Consider the following 19,967-nt stretch of genomic DNA (forward strand, 5'->3'; position numbering starts at 1 on the left):
TACATAAGGCACTGCACCAGTGCACCAATCGCAACGAATCAGCGATTATTTTATAATATGTATGAAGGTATTTTACCTCCACCTTGCCAGGAATCGAACCTAGGACCTCAAGTATGGTAGGCGAACGCGCCAACCACTACACTAGGAAGCGAATCATTTCCATTTTTTTTAAATTAATGAATCCTTTCTAATCTTCATGGGTATAAATTAGTTTAATAATTTAAATTTCTATGTTTAGTATATATTTTTTTAAATTAATTAGTTTTAACGTATTTAATATTATATACATTCTAATCTTAGTTAATTATAATTTAGTTTTATAAGAAACAATATGCAAAACATAGTATTTTAGTTTTAAATATGGCGAGGTGTTTATTAATAAGTGTGGAAAAGAGACAATGAAGAAGAAGAAGAAGACAATGAGAAAAAGAGAGACCTCCTAATTTGGGAGTTATAAAACCACCCCAAACAGTCGGAACGAGACGAGTCGGAAAAGAGTCGGGAAGGAGAGTCGACCAAGAGTCGGTCGACAGTCGGGGAAGCGAGTCGAGTCTACGCGATCGTACCGTCGATCGTGGAGACGATACAACATCGAGAGTCGTGGAAGCTGAAGTGAAGTGAGTGTACGGGTAGCCAGTGCTACGTAGCAAACCTTGTGGAATCCGACTACTCCACGAGGGTCATCGGAGGCCGCCTTCCAGCCGCGAAGGTCCCTCCACATCCAGGACATCCATCGTCCTCCAAAGGAACGCCAGTTTCCTGCACCGCAAGCGCGTGTATCCAGCCCACGGCCGGCCAGTCTTCCAGCTGGCTGTCGCCGTCACCATCGCCACGGGACCGAATCCCGAGAGCCGCCCAAGGCTCTAGCCATAGCAGATCTCCGCCCAGGACATCGCCTTGCATGTGTTCGTCCGAACACAGCATCTGGACCACCATCCGTCATCTCTCCACATAAGTGAAACCACCATTGTGTTAGAATTAAGATATTAGTGAAGAGTGACAATTACGAACTGCATTAGTTAAGGACCTAGATCTGTAAGTATTTTCTTTATCTCATGTTTGTAACTAGTTCTAAGATTATTATCATGTTCTAGTTAAATAAACGTAGGTACATAAAACATTCAAGCTTTTTAAATTATCTTCCAATTTACTCGTTTTGAGAATAGATTTAAGTTTTCTTTATTTTCTTTTGGGCTTTAAATTCATTTAGTTTTAATTAGGATTATATTATCATGATGGGGAATAAAAATGGGAACACATGGCGAAGTAACTTTCTACACCACATATCCGATAAGGCACCAGGAAGACGCGATCTTCCAATTTCATCTCAAGTTTCCGTTCGGCGGATGTTCCCGCTTTCTCTCAGTTAGCGGAGAGACGGACAGCTTCCGTCTATTCATACGTGCGAACGCGGAACTTGATTTTGTTTACAGCCTCCGAGATAATCAAATTTTGTCTTATTTTTTCTGTCATCCACACTCCCTCACGGAACTTGATTTTGTTTACAGCCTCCGAGATAATCAAATTTTGTCTTATTTTTTCTGTCATCCACACTCCCTCAATAACAAAACTCTCCCCATAAAAACCTTTTTTTTTTAATATTCTGATTTCCCCCCCGTGATAATGTGCCTCGTGTGTCAATTGACCCAGCTAGTTAAAATATATCGAGGGGTTAGTAGACACGGACAATAAAATAATGGGAATAGTTTCCAGTTAAAGGAATAAAAGAACACAATTGAATGTTAATCGACATCCTTATTTTTTTATAAGTTGTTATTTTTTTACAATATAAATAAGAGGTAAAACAGAGTTTTTTTTTTTTTAATAATTACATAGCAATGAAATACATATTAAGAGAAAAAAAAATCCCACAAAGACATGGCCTGTTCGTGGGTATACAAGAAATGTGGATGAATTTTTACTCCTATAATAAATAGACAGATATTTTTTTTTGTAATATAAGAAAGAAAAACGAAAATTTCCGTAAAAGATTAAAAAGTATTTTTTTATTTTATAGTTATTAAAAAAGGAAATAAAAATTATTTTAAAAAAAAAAATTGAAATATTCCTTATTATTAAAGGCAACAAAATATATCATAGAAAAAATGAGTTAAATCTTTAGTTTGAATCCGGGAAAGTGTGTGTTTTTTAAGAGGAGGAAAATTTTGAAAGTTTCTGATCAATGAAATTTTATACATAAAAATATTATATTATAAGGTATTTAAAGGAATAACCCGCTAAGCCTTTATTTAGAGGCTTGTCAGCAGGTGGGATAGAGGGGACATGGAAGGATATAATGAAAAATACACCACAACACCCAGACTAATTGAGGAAAAAATCTTTTTGGATTTTTTTTCTTCCAACAGGCGGGAATCGAATCGAACCCGCGACGCCAGTTTTGCAGTTGGTTGTCTAACCAATGGCACCACGGCACCTGTTAAAGTTCAAAGTTAGGAATGTATTCATTAATTTTAAAAAAAAACTAAATTACTTTATATTTCAAAAATTAATACAGTTTGTCAATCATGTCATCCGAATCGCAGTTGATTAATTAAAAAAAGGCAATGTATTTGATAATATTTTATTTAACGTATTGATGCAGAAATATAAGAGGACCGGGAAAGTCATGGCATGACCAAATCCAACAAAAACTTCAAGATGGACATGTCAAAAGTCGGAATAATCACCGCGCGTGCATGAGAAGATCTATGAATGTAGAGGAAGCGAGATCTGTATGCAAAAATAGAGTGATGTGGCATTCTATTCTCTCTGCCTACCCTCACGGGGAAACGGCGTGATGGTTTGTTGTTGTTGTTGTAATGGTAACTTTAACTTTATTAATGTTGGTAATGTATTTAAAGTAATAATATTTTTTTAAACACCCATAATCTATTGAAGAAATAAATACAATTTAATTTTTTAGACAAATTTGAAAGATTTAACTTTTTTTAGTTCTGAACGATGAAGAGTATTTTTATAGAAATAGTTAAATCTACAAAAACACCCATTCTTAAACTCTTTTTCTTGACTAGAACAGTAATAACAGCACGTTTTTTAAATATTTTTAGGAGTTTTGCCCTTTTCAGTCTCTTCGTTATAATATAAATGCTATTGAATGTGCTTATATTTTTGGTTGTTATGTTGTCATTCATATAAATGATTGCGAAGTTCTTCAAGCTGACTTAGATAGAATCTGTTGCTATTGCAAGGAAAATCAGTTATTATTGAATTCTGATAAATGTCTTGTCATGTCATTTACTCGAAAGAAAAAAAGTATACTATTTGACTACAAACTATCTGGGAAAATTGTCAATCGTTCAATGAAAGCAAGAGATTTGGGTGTACTGATGGATGATAAGCTTTTATTTAGAGATCACATAAATACAATAGTAGATAAGGCGTACAGACTTCTAGGGTTTATCTTACGAATCTCCAAACCATTCCCATCACCAAATACATTAAAACTTCTTTACTATACTTATGTGCGAAGTCAACTCGAATTCGCTTCATTAGTATGGTCCCCTCAATATAATGTATATATTAATCAAATTGAAAACATTCAAAAGAAATTTATAAGGAGCCTGGAATATCGTTTTGGTAACATTAAAAATGATTACGGCGCATCTTTGATCAATTTTAATATAGAATCACTACAAAAAAGGCGCCTTAGATATGATTTAATTTTTCTTTTCAAAATTCTCAATAACATAGTTGATTCGCCGTATCTTTTACAAAATATTGGTTTCCGTTGTCCTCTTTGCTATACTAGATTAAATTCCCTTTTTTATGTACCATAGACGTACCTGTAGAAATTATAACGGACTCAGTATTGATGTAGACATTTTTAACTGCACGTTGCATTTGTACAGAAAATTTCTTCATGGGGTCGATTATTTGGGATAGTTGCTGAATGTACATCTTGAGTGGTTTATGCTATGTATATGTGCCGCATGTAATGTATATGTTTGTGTATGTTTTATATGTGCGTTCATGTGTGTGCGTGGATGGCTCGGAGTGCACATTCGGTATTTTTATTTATTTTGATTTACTACCTCCATGGAAAACGCAAATGTCAACAATTATCCTTTTTTCACTTAAAATTCTTATTTATTTTTTATTTTTTGTCACATTTAATGTTTATATCTTTTTAATTTATGAAAACTTAATTGTTCTTTTTATGTTAAAAATTGTTGTTTTTAATACTGATTTTGTATGACTGTATGTTTTCTAAATAAAATAAAAAATAAAAAAATAAATAAAATAAATAAAAATATATTTGTTCGTATCGTATCCTAAATTATTTTGTGAGATATAATATTAGTATACACACTGTGTCGTCAAACTCCATATATGGTATGCCGACAAACCCCAATCACAATTTTACGACAACGCTATTTGTTCACGACAAATACAATTAACTTAAATATTGCATAAAATCACGAATAAAACTTCTACATTTATTTATATACTATATAAACATTCAACATTATTGATGACAATACAATACAACAAAATATTTACTTACTTTGTAAAAATATGAAAAATCATACATTAATCTGAATACACGTCGTTTTTCTAAAAACAATGAATGGATACTGACGCGAGATCTGCATGGACGCTTGTATACTGACTTAGAGACCTCTGAGCTGGTATCATGAAAGCATTTATAGCGTGGTATAGCGCGTATTAAGAACGTAAATATTCACCATACCGCGTTATAAATGCGTTCATAATACTAGGCTTGGTGCGATGATGGGGTGAATGATTTATTTCGAGTCCACAAACCTTGCGTGTCAACTAACACCGGTCTCCCGTATTAATTTATATAAAAAAATTAAAACACCATAACTCTGGCTAGGACACCCTAGTAGCGAGGTAAATAATGCCATTATGAAAAGATGTAGAAGACTTTTGAATTTTTGACACTGAAATGAATTATTTCTATGACGAATCCAAAATTTTTGTGTATTGTGACAATTCATACTGAAAACCATTTGGTTTAAGTTGATTTTGGCTGATTTGCCAAGTCTTCTTTCAAATCATTTTAATTACATACCGTAATGTTTTTCCTTACAATACTTTTAACTAATTATGCATCGAGTTTCAGTCATTGTAGTAATAAAGACATATTTCTTTTCAAATGTCTGTAAATGAACCATTTCCTTATGACGTTGGGGATCTTTTATGGAAGTTTTATTCTTCCACCAAAGACGAGTTGACGACATATTGCTGTAGTTTTGCAGAAAATGTTTTTTTATGGATTTTATCATACTTTTTGATTTGTGGATTTTTATATGTCTGGACTCTTAAAAGAAATTGGTCGTGCTCTAAAATCGAAGGTGTCAAAAGAGCACTTTTCGTGATTGCACACCCAGATGACGAGTGCATGTTCTTCGGACCCACAATAGTTCACTTCCTAAGGCGGGGTATCGATGTGCACTTGCTGTGCCTTTCCCAAGGTAAGCGCGCGAGGGCTTATATTAATAACGAAGAATTTTCTATAAGAAAGACGGTACATTTGTATCTAACCTTACCTTCATTAGTCGAGAGTGTAAATCTGGCAAGTCCGATTTGGACTATTTTACAGGGGGGTAGTAGAGTAATCGGGAATAATTAGTCAAGTTTGTATTTTATTTCGATTGCACCTGTATATATTATAAAGAAATGTATTCACCATTGTTAAGTAGACTAAATATGTCCATAATTATTATTGTAGTTGGGTAATGTATATGGCGGTGTACAATAAATAAATATCCGAGCATTACTTGCAGCTACAGAATGCATGGACGATTCTAGTTCCCCGTTTCTAATTATGATCTATTTCAATTATAACAGATAGAGGCTATATTACGGCACGTTTTGCAGGTACAGAGCGCATGGACGGTAAGTAATCTAGCCCCTGTTTACATTATGTTTTAATTTGATAGTGAAGTTTAGTGTTTGAATGATATTAAAATTTAAAAAAAGAAATAAAAAAAAAACTCATTTTTAAAAATACGAGTTAGATTATAACAAGTCTTGCAGCTATTGAGCGCATGGTCTGTTGAAATTCTAGACGTTGATAACATTCACATACTGAAGCAAGATTACCAATCGTCTTGCAGCTACAAAGCGCATTGACGAGTGGAATTCTAGCAACTTAAAATTATATCAATAAATTTATAAAAAATAAATATTGAGCATAGCAAATAATTTGTCAAGTGTTCGTGCTAAAAAGTAAATAGCCGTAAATAAATAAATAAACCACCTCTTGTAATGCGAGTTCTCTATGAGCAATGCCTCTCTATTGGTGGACATAGCAGGTTTACGCTTTATGTTTTTAGCAGAGTAATCAGGAATAATTAGTTGAATCACCAAACCACCAAACCACCTCTTTTTACAAGAGTTCTCTATGAGCAGTGCCTCTATTGGGGGACATACGCTTTATGTTTTTGAATGGAATGGACTTGTAACCAGTTACTGTCTTTTATACAGCACATTGTATTAGACTAGGCTATTTGATAGAAGTATGGAGATTTTTTTGCTTTATAAAATGGTATCAATATGTCGCCATCATTAAAAAAGGGACTTAACAGATTTACACTCTTAGCCGGTGACTTGGTACTTTTGTATCGAAGGTTTCCCGTGTTCAATGTTTTATTTACAAATATGAGAAAACAAATGTGAAAAAATCCCACTACAAAATTTCAAACGAATATTAAAATTTTTGTGCACTATCTATGAACTTATATAATCAAGTAACATAAATTATGATGAGCTAATGTATTTTTTTTAATCATCATCATCATCACGCTCTTATCCACACCCCGTGGTGCATAGGGCGATGCAATTGTAAACTTAAAGCAGTGTATCTCGATCATTTGCTGCGCAAAAGTATGATAAAGAGTCCTACAAAAGTTCTACTGTCTGTTCATTGTTACTAGAATTTCCAAATGAACAAACCAGCATCACAATATCTGACAGAGAATGGCCCATTTCACATGTACCTTCCAAATCCGCATGGCAAAATTAGGGGGATTGAAATTCATTTAATTTTTTTATTTTTCTCTCGGGTAAAAATTCTGCTAAAGAAAGTCGAGTGGAATTTTGCCATGATGTGAAATCGGCCAATTATTTGACATCACTTCTGAGCAATCACCCGCGCGCTACCGCTTATAGAGCCACCCATATGCGTAAAAGTCCAAGTAGGTTTATCAACCACCGAGTTAGCTACAGTTTGCAGCGAAACAGTGTGCGGTACTCGGGTTGGGAATGGCCAAATCCATATTAATTTACTTTAGTAATTACTTGTGAATTTATGTATGTATTTATTTCCTTAAAAGGTAGGTATTATAAATTTATTATTGAGGGGTTATTCCAATTTCTATTTCTATAACTCTACATTGTCAAACAAAATAATAACAGCCGCCAGCAGAGTGAAGTAACATAAAAATTATAATCATAAGCGATTGAGCGAAATTGCATCTATGTATGCAGTAACGCGTGCGTTATTACTCAGAGGATATCACGCGGTGAGCTCGTCGGCAGCAGCCAGTCTCCGTGAATGTACTTTAGTCCAGGGACTGCAAAATATCGCAAAAACAACAGGAACATGCACTTATCACTCCACTTGCGGCCTAATAGTTGATTACGTACCCAGGGGACCACAAGGGCCGCGGTCGCGAGCGGCGCGGCGAGCTGTGGCGCGCGTGCGCGGCGCTAGGTGTGCGGCCTGCGCGCATCACGTTGCTGCACGACCCGGCGCTGGTGGACGGCCCCCACCACTGGCCGTCGGCGCCGCTGGCTGAGCGCACGCTGCGGCTGGCGGAGGCGCTGGACGCGGACGCGCTGGTCACCTTCGATCGGGACGGGGTGTCGGGCCACCCCAATCACCGCTCCATATTCCACGCCGTGGGCCGACTGTGCCTGGAGCGCCGACTGCCCCCGAGTGAGCAACTTCTAACCGTCGATTATGTTTTTTACTGTCATTTCCCATCAAAGGGAAGTAGTGTTGCCTATATAATTTATATATCTTATAATGTAATTGCCGAATGTAGGAAGTACTCAAAATTTGGAAAAAAAGCTAAAATTTGGTAAGGTCACGGTGGGGTGTGCGGTGCTGCATATGTTGCTTGAAAATATATATTTATTTATTTATTTGACACTTTATATACATATACAATATATATACATATTTTTTTTACATATTTTTTTTTTTGCACCACAACAGGCCAGGAGGCCTAATTACAGTAGTGAATTACATCACAGAGCACCCAGGCTTGAAAAAAATCACATTTTAATTTTTGTGTTCTCACCGGGAATCGAACCCGGAACCTTCCGTGCGTGAGTCAAGCGTCTTGACCACTACACCACGGAGTATATTGCGGGCATATTGCCTTAAGGCAATTTCTTCCTACCTACCCAAACCGTTCAGTTTAAGAAAATTATAAATACATGGACGTATTGAATCTTACAATTTTAAACAAATTTTTTTTTAAAAGATTAACAAAATAAAAATATATAAAAAAAAAAAACACTACTATGAAGAGAGGAGAGGGGATGGAAAGGAAAGAAGAAGGATAAAGGAACAATTTAAGAAGAAGAATTGCATGATTATTTCAATAATCTTTTGGTGACTTGTATGAAAAGCATCGAACAGAGTCATGTAATCCTCAAATATAATGATGATAATAATCGGATAATAGAGTTTTATAAGTAGATTATACAGTGAATAAACAATTTTTGCTACTGTTTGTGTAATTGCAATTTGGTCATGAGGAAGAATGACAATATCTGACAGCCCTCCATATGTTTTGTTAAACCCACAGTGAAAGTAAAGTAAAATTAAGTTTGCAATTTATGAAATTGACGAAGCGAATTGGTGTAGCTACTTAATATTTGACAAAAAACATTTTTTAGTACGAGTGAAAACGATAAGAAGACCCGTGGTCTTTGTTCGGATATGTGGACAGAGTGCTTTCACTGTTCGATTATAAATTATTATTCATTATTTACTTTTTTTATTTTTACACAGATCATGTACGTAAGCAATAAATATATTAATAAACACTACAACAGGGGTAAAGAACATTTGCGGGTATGGAAAATGGTATATACAGGACTTTGGCTGGTTTTAAGTTGCCACTTTACACACTGACTAACATATACCATTCTGCCTATGAACGTTTATATTTCTTCAGTTCTTCCATCTGTTGAAATTTGTGAAGTTAAAGATCTGAAATCTTCTTTGAGGGGGTGAGATTCTTCATACTAGGCAACTAATCTAAATCTAGTCCTTGTCTACAAACTATCGTCATCATAATACCCTTATCTGAATCTGATGGTTCACAGGGCACGGCATTGTTTGTTCAATTCAATTATAATCATTTAGTTTTTGGGAATTTATTAAATCACTCTTATATTCATATTTTTGTACTAGTATTTGTTAAGTATATTTTTATATTATATAATATACTAACTTTTCCCTCGGCTTCGATCGTGATTATTGGTATTCGAGAAAAATAAGTTGATTTACCCTTTTTTTTTTTTTTACGCCCATAAGGCTTTTACATACATGGAAGTTATATAAAACATGAGTATATAAACAACATGTAACATACACGTTACCACGTGTGTGCGCTGGTTCGTCACCCGCGTCTGCCGCAGTCAGGCTTCCCGGCATAAACGAGAAGCCACCCTCCCAGACAGAGTCAAAGACAAAGTCGGAAGGTAGGAGCACAACTGCGCCGACCACAAGTCAACCTCAATAGCCCTGAAAAGGACTTTCCACCCGGTCCAAGTAGCGTAGAGAGGCGAAGGCAGTCAGCTGGCAGAGCGGAGCGAAGAGCGAAGTGCAAGAGGGTGAACAGAGGGGAAAACTCAACGAAACACGTCCGAACTGTTCAGAGTTAGGTACTCAACTGATTTATTATGGCAAAATACACGCCTTAAAAAGCGATGCGCTTCGGGCCCCGTGGGGGTAGCTCACCCTCACCAATCGCTACATGCCGCCGGCCGCAGGTGGTGTAAATACAGGCTATTTCGTCGGCAGCCGCGACGCGCGCAACATGATGATTACAAATTTATATTTAAATATTATAAGTATTGCTGAGGCCAGGCTCGAAAGTGAATAATTTATCTTTATTGGGATAGCATTCAGTTGTACATATACCGGAGATTCTAGCTAATTTATCTTATTTTTTTGTATTGTACAGTCGAACTTGGTTATTACGAGGAAGATGGGACCGATTGAATTTGCTCATTATAAGCGTTACTAGTTATACCAGAGAAAGGTTTTTTTATACAATCGCTATTGCACATTGTCACTAAGTAAACAAGTAAATACATATGTTTACATACAAGATAATTCATACAGAAAATTTTTAAAAAATATTGGGGAAAATTATAATAAATGCTTACAAACATACCTATCATATGAAGACATTATTACATTTAAAATCGTTGTTTCCAAATTGTTTTGTGAACTTTTCCACTTGCGCCTTCAATATTGGTCCATCAACGGAAAATCCTGCGTTTCTTTGGATACAAAACCATTGGAGCAATGCTTCATCGACATTAGTACGATTGCACTTTCAAATTTTTTTTGTGTCCGTGATATTCTTTTCAAATGCAGACAAATAAACACCCTTATTTTTCCACAATGTTGACACTGTGGATGAAGACACTTCCTCTTGTTAGTAGACATGTTTATAGTTCGGTTAGGTTATAACTGATCTGGGGTGCTATCCTGAACCACTCTCGTGGCACGAGAAAACAGTTTTTATCGTGTATTTTGTATGTAAATACACGAGATAATACAGCCACGATAGCGTTTGGAATACCAGCCCTGGTCTAGAACTCATTTGACATCACCCCCTTGTTATGTTTATTGTGTATTGAAATAAGCATAGAACATTAAAAATCTTTAAAAAGCCCCATTAAAACCCCTGAAACAAGCATTCACAAACTACAAAAACACATTGTAACGTATGCGTTACCACGTTTTTGTGCGCACCCGCGTCTGCCGCAGTCAAGCTTCCCGGCGTAAGTGGGAAGCCGCCCTCCCAGACAGAGTCAAAGACAAAGTCGGAAGGTAGGAGCACAGCTGCGCCGACCGCAAGTCAACCTCAATAGCCCTGAAAAGGACTTTCCACTCGGTCCAAGTGATGTAGAGAGGCGAAGGCAGTCAGCAGGCAGAGCGGAGCGAAGGGCGAAGTGCAGGAAGGCGAACAGGGAGGAGAACGGAATAAAACACGTCTGAACTGTTCAGAGTTGGGAACTCAACTAATTTATTCATACAAAATAATCGCCTTATAAAGCGGTGCGCGTCGGGCTCCGTGAGTCAGCCGTCCCACCCGCTCCGGCTGCCTGGGAGTGGTGGGGGTAGCACACCCCCGCCACTCGCTACATGCCCCCGGCCGCAGGTGGCGTAAATACGGGTGCCTAGCGCCCGTACGGGCCATTTCGTCGCAGCCGCGACGTGTGCAACATGACAATACAATATACAATATAGGCCCTTTTCAGGGCCTTACAAACACGATTAAGACACAATATGAAATACAGACATAAAAGAGGCTGGCTATATTCTCCCGGTATTACTGAGGCCAGGCTCGAAAGCAAATCATTTATCTTTATTGGGAGCCTAGCGCTCAGTCACACAAATACCGGGTTCCTAGCTAAGTTTATTAATTCACTCAGTTATCATTTACATTTACATATATCATTTACTTTTTCATACTTTTACTTTACTTCATCACTTTCATTTGTCCATTCTAACGTTCTTCGCGTGTCTGGAGCACAGATGTTGATTGTAACAATGTGCTGAACCGGCACTTACTTCAAAAGTCTGGATTTTTTAAAAACCATGCGTGTTCATTTTTTAATATTGAAAAATCCAATTAGGTACCTAGACACTTACATATCTATCATAAACATAATCCGATCCCAACGCTCGGCGGTATTTATCCTTTACGCTAGCCGATCATTTGGATTTTATTACTTAGGTTCTTATTTTGACAATTATGTTTTTAACAATTGAAGATTTTTAAAGTAATTTTTGACAATATCTTTGTTCCGTATGTCCGAGAAGTAGCTCGTTATAAGAGCGCATAATTGTATGGAGAAAACCATGAACTAAAATGTCAACTAATGTTTCCTCGTTACATCTGAGATTTCGCTATTTCCGTGATCGTTATAACCGAGTTCGACTGTACATATTTTATGCATTTACACTGTGCGTCCGGAACACAACATAAAATTTTAAAACTACAATATAAAGCAATAAAAGATAGAACAGTGTTCAGAAGTAAAGTTGGTATAAAAAAAAGAAGATGAGTATATAAACAACATAAATTTAAAAAAATACAAAATTAAGAAATAAAATATAGGAACAACAGTCAGTTTTCCGTTGTGACAACGTGAATGAAACACAAACAGACAAACGCCCTTGTACTATTAGTATGGATTGAGTAAAAGCCCTATGGGCGTAAATAAATAATCTTGTATTTTGGACTATGTCAATATTCCTCCATTTCGCCAGTAAATAGTAAGATATTATAAATTGTACTTTCTTTACATTTGCAGATTGCCGCTTATTTACACTGGATTCTGTGAATTTATTGCGAAAGTATTGGGGATATCTAGATTTACCTCTAAGCTTCCTTCTAGCTTCTAATAGGTAAGATTTTTTTTCATTATTAATGCTTAAATAATTCAACAATGTTTGAGTATGTCCAAATGCTTGCAGACTGGCTGGATTTCCTCCCTAGGGAGTTGTTCATATTTAAATTTATTTCAAGTTCAGTTTTCCCTCTCTGTTGAAATAAATTTAAAGCTTAAATAAATATTTACATACTGTCTAAACTACTTCCTGGCGTTTAATATTATCTATGCAAAGTTCAATTAACAATTTCGTCGATACATAAAATGAGAATATTTAGTGGACTTGCCAACCTTTCTGTTAATTTGAGTTTGACCCTTATCCTTATAGTACCTAAATATCTTATTTTAATATAACCGTGCATTTATGAACTAGAAATGATTGGACCAACTTTTTCCCCTCTATTAATAAATAGCACTGGTTACAGCATCACCAGTTTATACACCAGTTTATCACCAGTTTATATACTTTGAATGTGATTATCTTACATATTTATTTTAAACCAGGCGAAAAGAATGTGCTTGTCGACTAATTGACGGATGCATTCAGAAAATAGGAAACTGGATGGAAAGTAGACATTAAACCCATCGAAAACTATACAATTTTGTAAGGAATGGCTTCAGCCAGGTGACAGAATTGGATTCAGGACACGGAACTACCCCATATAAGGAGTACCATTTTACCCACCGTTAAACTACTGGGAGTCTTCCTTAAGGCTGTAGTCTGGTAAAACGAACGCAAAATTAGGAAATCATACGATTTTGCCATTTTAAAACGAATGTTTGTTAAAAATCGCGCAATAAAAAAAATTAAAAATTATATATTAGATAAAAACAATACTATCAAAAAATGTACTTCAAAGTTTCATATAACTAAAATATAATTACTTTTAGACCGGCAGATTACGCCATTTCAAATTTAGACTAAGCTTATTAATCTGGGATCTCAATAAAGACTAAGTATTGAACTAAAATTTTTAATAATGATTTAAAGATAATAAATTTTAAAAGGAGATGGCCGCGGCAGAATCTTATTTTTTTGTTTTTGAAAAGAAATATAAGCATTTTAAATCACATAAATTTTTGTAAAATTTTCCTTTATTTCTACGTAAATTATGCAATCAGTAATACCATAAAAAATTTGAAAATATTGAACTAGTTTAGTTAAAACCTTTTTTTATAGAACTGTATTTTTTTTTTTTTTCAATACGATAATTCTAGTTGTAATATTCAATTTTAAATAATGTCTTATTTGGGTTTTTATTACATTCAGATCGGCCCTCAGAGCGGCCGCAGACGGACGTGTTTTCTGTGCTCAAAATTTTAATGTCTTTTTCAAAACAAAATTTAGTTCGAAACATATATTTTTTGTGTCCCTTCTTACACAATTTAAACCAGGATCAAAACCAAGTTATTTTTTGAATGAATAGTTTGTTCGAATTTGATAAATAATTCAAAAATGTAATTTCACGTCATATTCAAATAACCATTAACGACGTCATTTTACCCGTACACAAAAACGGTCAAATTGCACATTTATCTAGGACATACCAGCACTCGGTAGGTACTATGTACAAAAGTGTACACTAAACAGCCATATAATTATTACAATGTCGCTAACGCAGCCAACTTCAGTCTACTTGATTGACGTTTTGCTTAGCCGGCGACTCAGACTAATAATACTTTCTATCAATCAGAATTACTTTATTATAGAAATCAAAGACGAGTGATACTTTAATCCATAAATTTGGAATATTTAGTGACCGATTTTATCATTACAATGCCGAAAAAAACATATGCTTTAGTCCCAAAACGAAAACTAAATCAATCCCAGTTTTCACTTGATTCTCAGATAAGAAAGAAAATAGCAGAACATGTCGGGAGTAAAAATTTTTTAGACCTGTTTGAAATGCAAAATCTAAAGTGATATTTGAAATATATTTTCATTATTTAAAAATAATTTTCCAGGACATAACAATAAGTTCATGCTTCTCTATCAGCTGAGACAAATCAAATACATATGCAAAAATTTGACGGTTGATGCCGCTCATCAATCAATAAATGCTTTTGTAGTGTCTATTATCGTAATGGTATCTACACAGGTCTACCGATGAGTATAATGATTCACCTTCAGTCTGTATTAAACGTCGCAGCGATACTTATTGTCGGAAACTCTAAATTCAGTCATATCACTCCACTACTTCGAGAATTACACTGACACACATACTCTGTTGGCTTATGTATGAGTCACTGCACAACTGCTCCGAAATATCTAAAAGAAATATGGATTCCAGATGGACCAGCTGACAGGTATCTTTTAATTAGATCATCTAAAAGCCCACCAACCACCCGCATGTGTTCTGCAGTCCCGGGGGATGACGGGGGTCAGCTGCGCACGGAGGAAGATAGATAAACTAAATAATTTTTAAGAAATACAAACTCTGCAGATCAATAAAGTGGAGGAAGATGTGTGGACAGCGGCCAACAGGTCGTCCCTACTCTTCGGATTCCCCCAATGTATTATTTAAAAATAAAATATGTAGGCACAAAATTTACAAACAACTGATTGAAAGAAATAGAAAACAAAACAAGTAAATACAAATAATGACTAAAGATTATAGTTAAATCTGTTTTGTTTCCATTTGTTTCATGTGTTTTGTAACCGACCCGTTACAGGGGGGGTGGCGGCTTCGTCTCCCTGGTTCCGTTCAATCGGCCCACCCGGCGTAAATGGGGGGCCTGAGCCCGGCCCACCGAGAAAGCGCTGACCGCTAAGTCAACCTCAGTGGCCCTGAAAAGGGCTTTCCAACACGTCCTGTTGGTTCAACGAGCCCGCGCGCGGGTTTAGTCGACAGTATGCCGCGCGGCGCACAACATACAACAATAAATACTTACAAATAAACATATACAAATACAAAATCAACATAAAATTATCCAAATAAAATCCTATTCTACATTGTCCTCGGTATAGCCAAGGCCGAACCCGAAAGTGGATCAAATCGCCTTTATTATGGATTCAACACTTGGCTTTCACATATACCGAGGACCTATACTATCAAACATTATTTATAACGAACAATCACATAGTATTCCGTGGCTTCCATCGCTCCCAGCGCGTCCGGAACACGTTTATTCTGATAATATACAATAAAAAATGAGCATTATGTGCACATCAGTACAAGTTTTTTTTCTTTTTCAAAGATACGGATAAGAAATAATAAAATAAAACAGATTTCATATTTACAAAGAAAATCAGGAATATATACTAATTACAGCAAACAGAAATAAAAGCACGGATGATGAAGCACAGCGAGAGAACGGCCTAGAATAAAGTAGGACTCCCCGGGTGATCATCCCCGTAAGGAGAGACAAAGCGTCAGTTACGCTTAGATCAGCCGCATCTACCGCAATACGCAACTAGCGCAATATATTTGGTAAACGCTCACCTGCGGTCGCCCCAAGGCCAATGCCCTAAAGCTCTTCTGCCGCCAGAAGTGCCAAATTATAATGAGTACTCTTAGAATCACTTTATAAAGCGCCCTTTGATGTATTATATTAGAAAAATGGTGCTCTGTAAGTTATTCATAATAATAATATTAACATATTACAACAGAGATGAAGAACATTTGAGAGAAGGTAATATAGAAGTCTAGGCATTTACAGGGCTTATGACCTGTCAATGGCTGGTTTAAGTGGCCACTTTACATTACTTTACTTTACACACTGTGTAACATTCACCATTCTGCCCATATTTGAACATCTATATTTCTTCAATTCTTTCATCTGTTGATGTTTGTGAATATAATAAAGGTTTCAGCTCTTTAACTTCACAAACATCAACAGAAGAAAGAATTGAAGAAATATAGATGTTTAAATATGGGCAGAATGGTGAATGTTACACAGTGTGTAAAGTGGCCACTTAAACCAGCCATTGACAGGTCATAAGCCCTGTAGATGCCTAGACTTCTATATTTCCTTCTCTCAAATGTTCTTCATCTCTTTTGTAATATGTTAATGTAAACAGCTCCCCAGGGAGTCGAATCCAGTCCTTGTCTACAAAAATTTGGACAAACTCAAAATATTGTTGATAATAATATTAATTGAGGCGATATTCTGTGCCAGGTTTCTAGGTTGACACATGTTTGTAGATGCGAATAGCGCACCTAAATCAGCTCATAACTATTGAGGTTATTATTTGCAGATTTGTGCTGCCTCTGCAGGAGAGGAAGGTGGTAGTTAACGCCATGAAGGAACACAAGTCTCAGCTAGTTTGGTTCCGCCACCTTTACCTCTTCTTCTCCAGATTTATCGTCATCAACACCCTCAAGGAGGTCACCGTCCTCGATCTCGAATTGGAGCTAGACCTCGAGGACTAATCTCTTCCTGCAGTCGTGCTACGTATCCGCTCAATTCAACCAAAGTTATATTATTTACTTAAGATAATGTTATTAGAAGTATTTTAATAAATTTAATCAAACACTCCTTTTTTAGCTTTTTATTTTTTATTTTAAGCCGATTTCGGTAATACCATAAGGTAAATAAACATTTTACTACGTGACAAGAGAAGAAGCTCTTCCTGTTTTACAAACAACTTTACTGTACCTAGAAGACATTAAACTTCCGCTTCATAAAGTGGTTTGACTAAAATAAACTGGAATAACACTGACTGACTCGTCACAAGAACCATGCCCGGGAAGGACGGACAGGTGTGCAGACCTCCAGGCGGTTAAGATCGCGGTTCTACTACGCCACACCGATGACAGCACCCACAAAGACACCATCCTGTGGCAGCAAGGCCCGATGCGAGACCAGCAGGTGCCGACTGCGACATCGCCGCTCGTATAGCGAAAGAAGGCGGAATGCGGCGGCAACTGCCGATCGTTTAAAACAACATCAAGCCTGGCGGCCCTCGTTCAGGCTCATAGACAGAGATGATTGCTGCATGGGGAAAAATGTTCGACTGGGCACCGAGAAATTGTTAGACCCTGATGGTAGCGGGAGCTTTTCGAGTCGTCGCTAGGGCTACACGCAGTGCTTCAATAAGAATAACCGGCACTAGTGTTTTTACGAAGTTTTTTACATGTTGGTTTTTTATGTTTATTTCAGCTAGGAATCTCGATTTTGTAATCTAATAAGCTGCCTCTAATAAAGATCGTTAAATATGGCGGAGGCAGGCGTTAGAATATCGAGACTCTAGCCATAACTATGTATAGGATTGTGAGGTACTAGGCCTCATTAAATCCAACTAAAACGAATGTCACCCTTTTAGGATGACGGGATGTAGGATCTTTTCCCGTATTATTTATGCATTAATTAAGACACGGGGATGATGTCTACATACTTAAATTTTATGTGAAATATATTTTATGTGATAAAAATAATTACATAATTTCAGTATTATTAGACTTCAGAAGAGCTTTTGAAACAATAGATAGAGAAATAGTCATTTTAAAGCTTAAGAAAATTGGGATAAAGGGAATTGCTTTAAAATGGTTCACAGAATATTTGAGAAATAGATATCAGACTACGAAAATTGGAGATATTCTATCTGATGGTATATCTTTACCCAATTTTATACTTACTCCTGATGATGGGTAATTCAGAATACCCGAAACTAGTTGTGTTATAATATATTAAACTCTTATGTGGTAAAAATTACAAAGTGTTTCATTTGAAATAAATTTAAAATGTTTTTCCACAAAGTAAATGCTAAAACAATACAATAGTCACTTATAATGGCGCAAAGTAAATAGATTGAACTGATATGGATTGAAATATAGATGATAATGTACATTTTATTATATTTCTATATTTTAAAATATAAATTCTGAATAAAACAAAATATATGTATTCCGGTGTTGCCTAGTATGATGTAAGAAAAATAGCTCAATCAAATGAATCTCACCCGCATCAATAAACAGCAGGAAGAGTTGAAGGAATATGGAAACAAAGGCAAAACAGTGAACATTACATGTCAGATGAGCCAGGTGATAGGTCATAAGCCCTGTAATTGCCTAAACATCAATGTCCCCTTCTCTAAAGTGTTCCCCATCTCTGTTGTAATATGTTATACATATATAATACATAATTATATTTTAAAAATATGAATAAGTACGAGAAAAGTTCAGAAATAATCTAATTACAAATGACATTTGTACGAAGACGTTGATGTTTTTCGCCCTAAGAAATTATATTATTTTTAAATTTACAAATCAATACAGCATAGGGGAAAATTAGTTGCGGAATATTAAAAGAAGCAGTAGCAGTTTGTCGGATAGTGCCAACATCACAATAACATCAAAATGATAAACTGAATCTCTATAATATTATTTCTCCATTAGTGTTACTTGAATGGTGGATAGATTTGTCTTGTCAGTACCAAATATAATTATTTAAACCTTATTGACATGACTATGTATCACGTAGATTTAATAAACAGGAAAAAAATGATACTTGTTTTGCAAGACAAAAATGTTTCATTTTTTGTAAAAGGTAGTATACAATATAGTCAAACCAAGTCATCAAAAAGGTCGAGAGTTTCAAATACCCGGTAGAATATGCTACGGAAAATGGCAGCTTTACAAAAGAACTGGGAGTGCGGCTAGGAATAGCAAGCGTCACATTCAACAGTATGAAGGCTGTCTGGAGATCGGATATTCACTCCTTGAAAACCAAATTCTGCCTATATAACGCCTGCGTAACACTTATTCTCCTCTACTGATGTGAATTGTGACACTATGTGTGTGTGGTGGTTTGACTTTGTAAGGAATGAAGTAATAAGAGAACAGACGCATCAAACTCTGGTGACAACTGTCATCAAGCGGAGGAGATACGATTGGGTTGGCCATTTACTGCACATGCCTCCTGAGAGTTTTAATGTCCTGAACGTCCGCTGCTGACTGGTCCATCGGCAATTCATGTCAGAATTAAACTAAAATAACAAAGAAAGATCTCAAAGAGGTGTAAAAAACTATTAGCCATCCAAATAAGGCATGTAGGCCATACAGTTGAAGTCTAAAGGGCTGAATTGCATATCATGTGACCACCTACTGTTGGAAAATGTGGCAAAAATGTCTTTACAAGAGACTGGTTGCTGGTAACTGGCGGCCTCCGTGGTGTAGTGGTCAAGACGCTTGACTCACGCACGGAAGGTTCCGGGTTCGATTCCCGGTGAGAACACAAAAATTAAAAATGTAATTTTTCTCAAGCCTGGTTGTTTTGTAATGTAATTCACCACTGTAATTGGGCCTCCTGGCCTGTTGTGGTGCCAAAAAAAAAATGGGATAAGAAAAAATGAACTGATGGAAGAAGAAGTGCGCCTTCATAATACA

At 36.1% G+C, this 19,967-nt stretch overlaps 1 protein-coding gene across 2 annotated transcripts; it reads left to right on the forward strand.

The window, feature by feature from the left end:
- The first annotated feature begins 4,866 nt into the window (after window positions 1–4,866).
- On the forward strand, window positions 4,867–17,121 carry LOC148272085 (N-acetylglucosaminyl-phosphatidylinositol de-N-acetylase-like). 2 transcript variants are annotated; one of them, XM_088240544.1, is made up of 4 exons: window positions 4,867–5,459; window positions 7,640–7,927; window positions 12,562–12,655; window positions 16,838–17,121. In XM_088240544.1, exons 1-4 carry the CDS (start codon window positions 5,141–5,143, stop codon window positions 17,010–17,012), a joined length of 876 nt encoding a protein of 291 aa, XP_088096670.1. In that variant the 5' UTR covers window positions 4,867–5,140; the 3' UTR covers window positions 17,013–17,121. The 2 variants fall into 2 exon arrangements, with proteins under 2 accessions (XP_088096670.1, XP_088096671.1); XM_088240545.1 differs by lacking the exon at window positions 7,640–7,927 and having other exon boundaries at window positions 4,925–5,459.
- The last annotated feature ends 2,846 nt before the right edge of the window (window positions 17,122–19,967 follow it).

This window comes from Micrasema longulum, unplaced genomic scaffold, assembly GCF_059751315.1.
Source record: "Micrasema longulum isolate JH-2025_06_02 unplaced genomic scaffold, ASM5975131v1 h1tg002493l, whole genome shotgun sequence".
NCBI lineage: Eukaryota > Metazoa > Arthropoda > Insecta > Trichoptera > Brachycentridae > Micrasema > Micrasema longulum.

What these genes read in the sequence shown, in the direction of transcription:
- LOC148272085 (XM_088240544.1), top strand. Translation starts at nt 5,141, where the DNA reads ATGTCTGTAAATGAACCATTTCCTTATGACGTTGGGGATCTTTTATGG. An exon ending in CTTGCTGTGCCTTTCCCAAG is followed by an intron (nt 5,460 to 7,639) that starts GTAAGCGCGCGA and finishes TTACGTACCCAG; the next exon opens with GGGACCACAAGGGCCGCGGT. An exon ending in TTCCTTCTAGCTTCTAATAG is followed by an intron (nt 12,656 to 16,837) that starts GTAAGATTTTTT and finishes TATTATTTGCAG; the next exon opens with ATTTGTGCTGCCTCTGCAGG.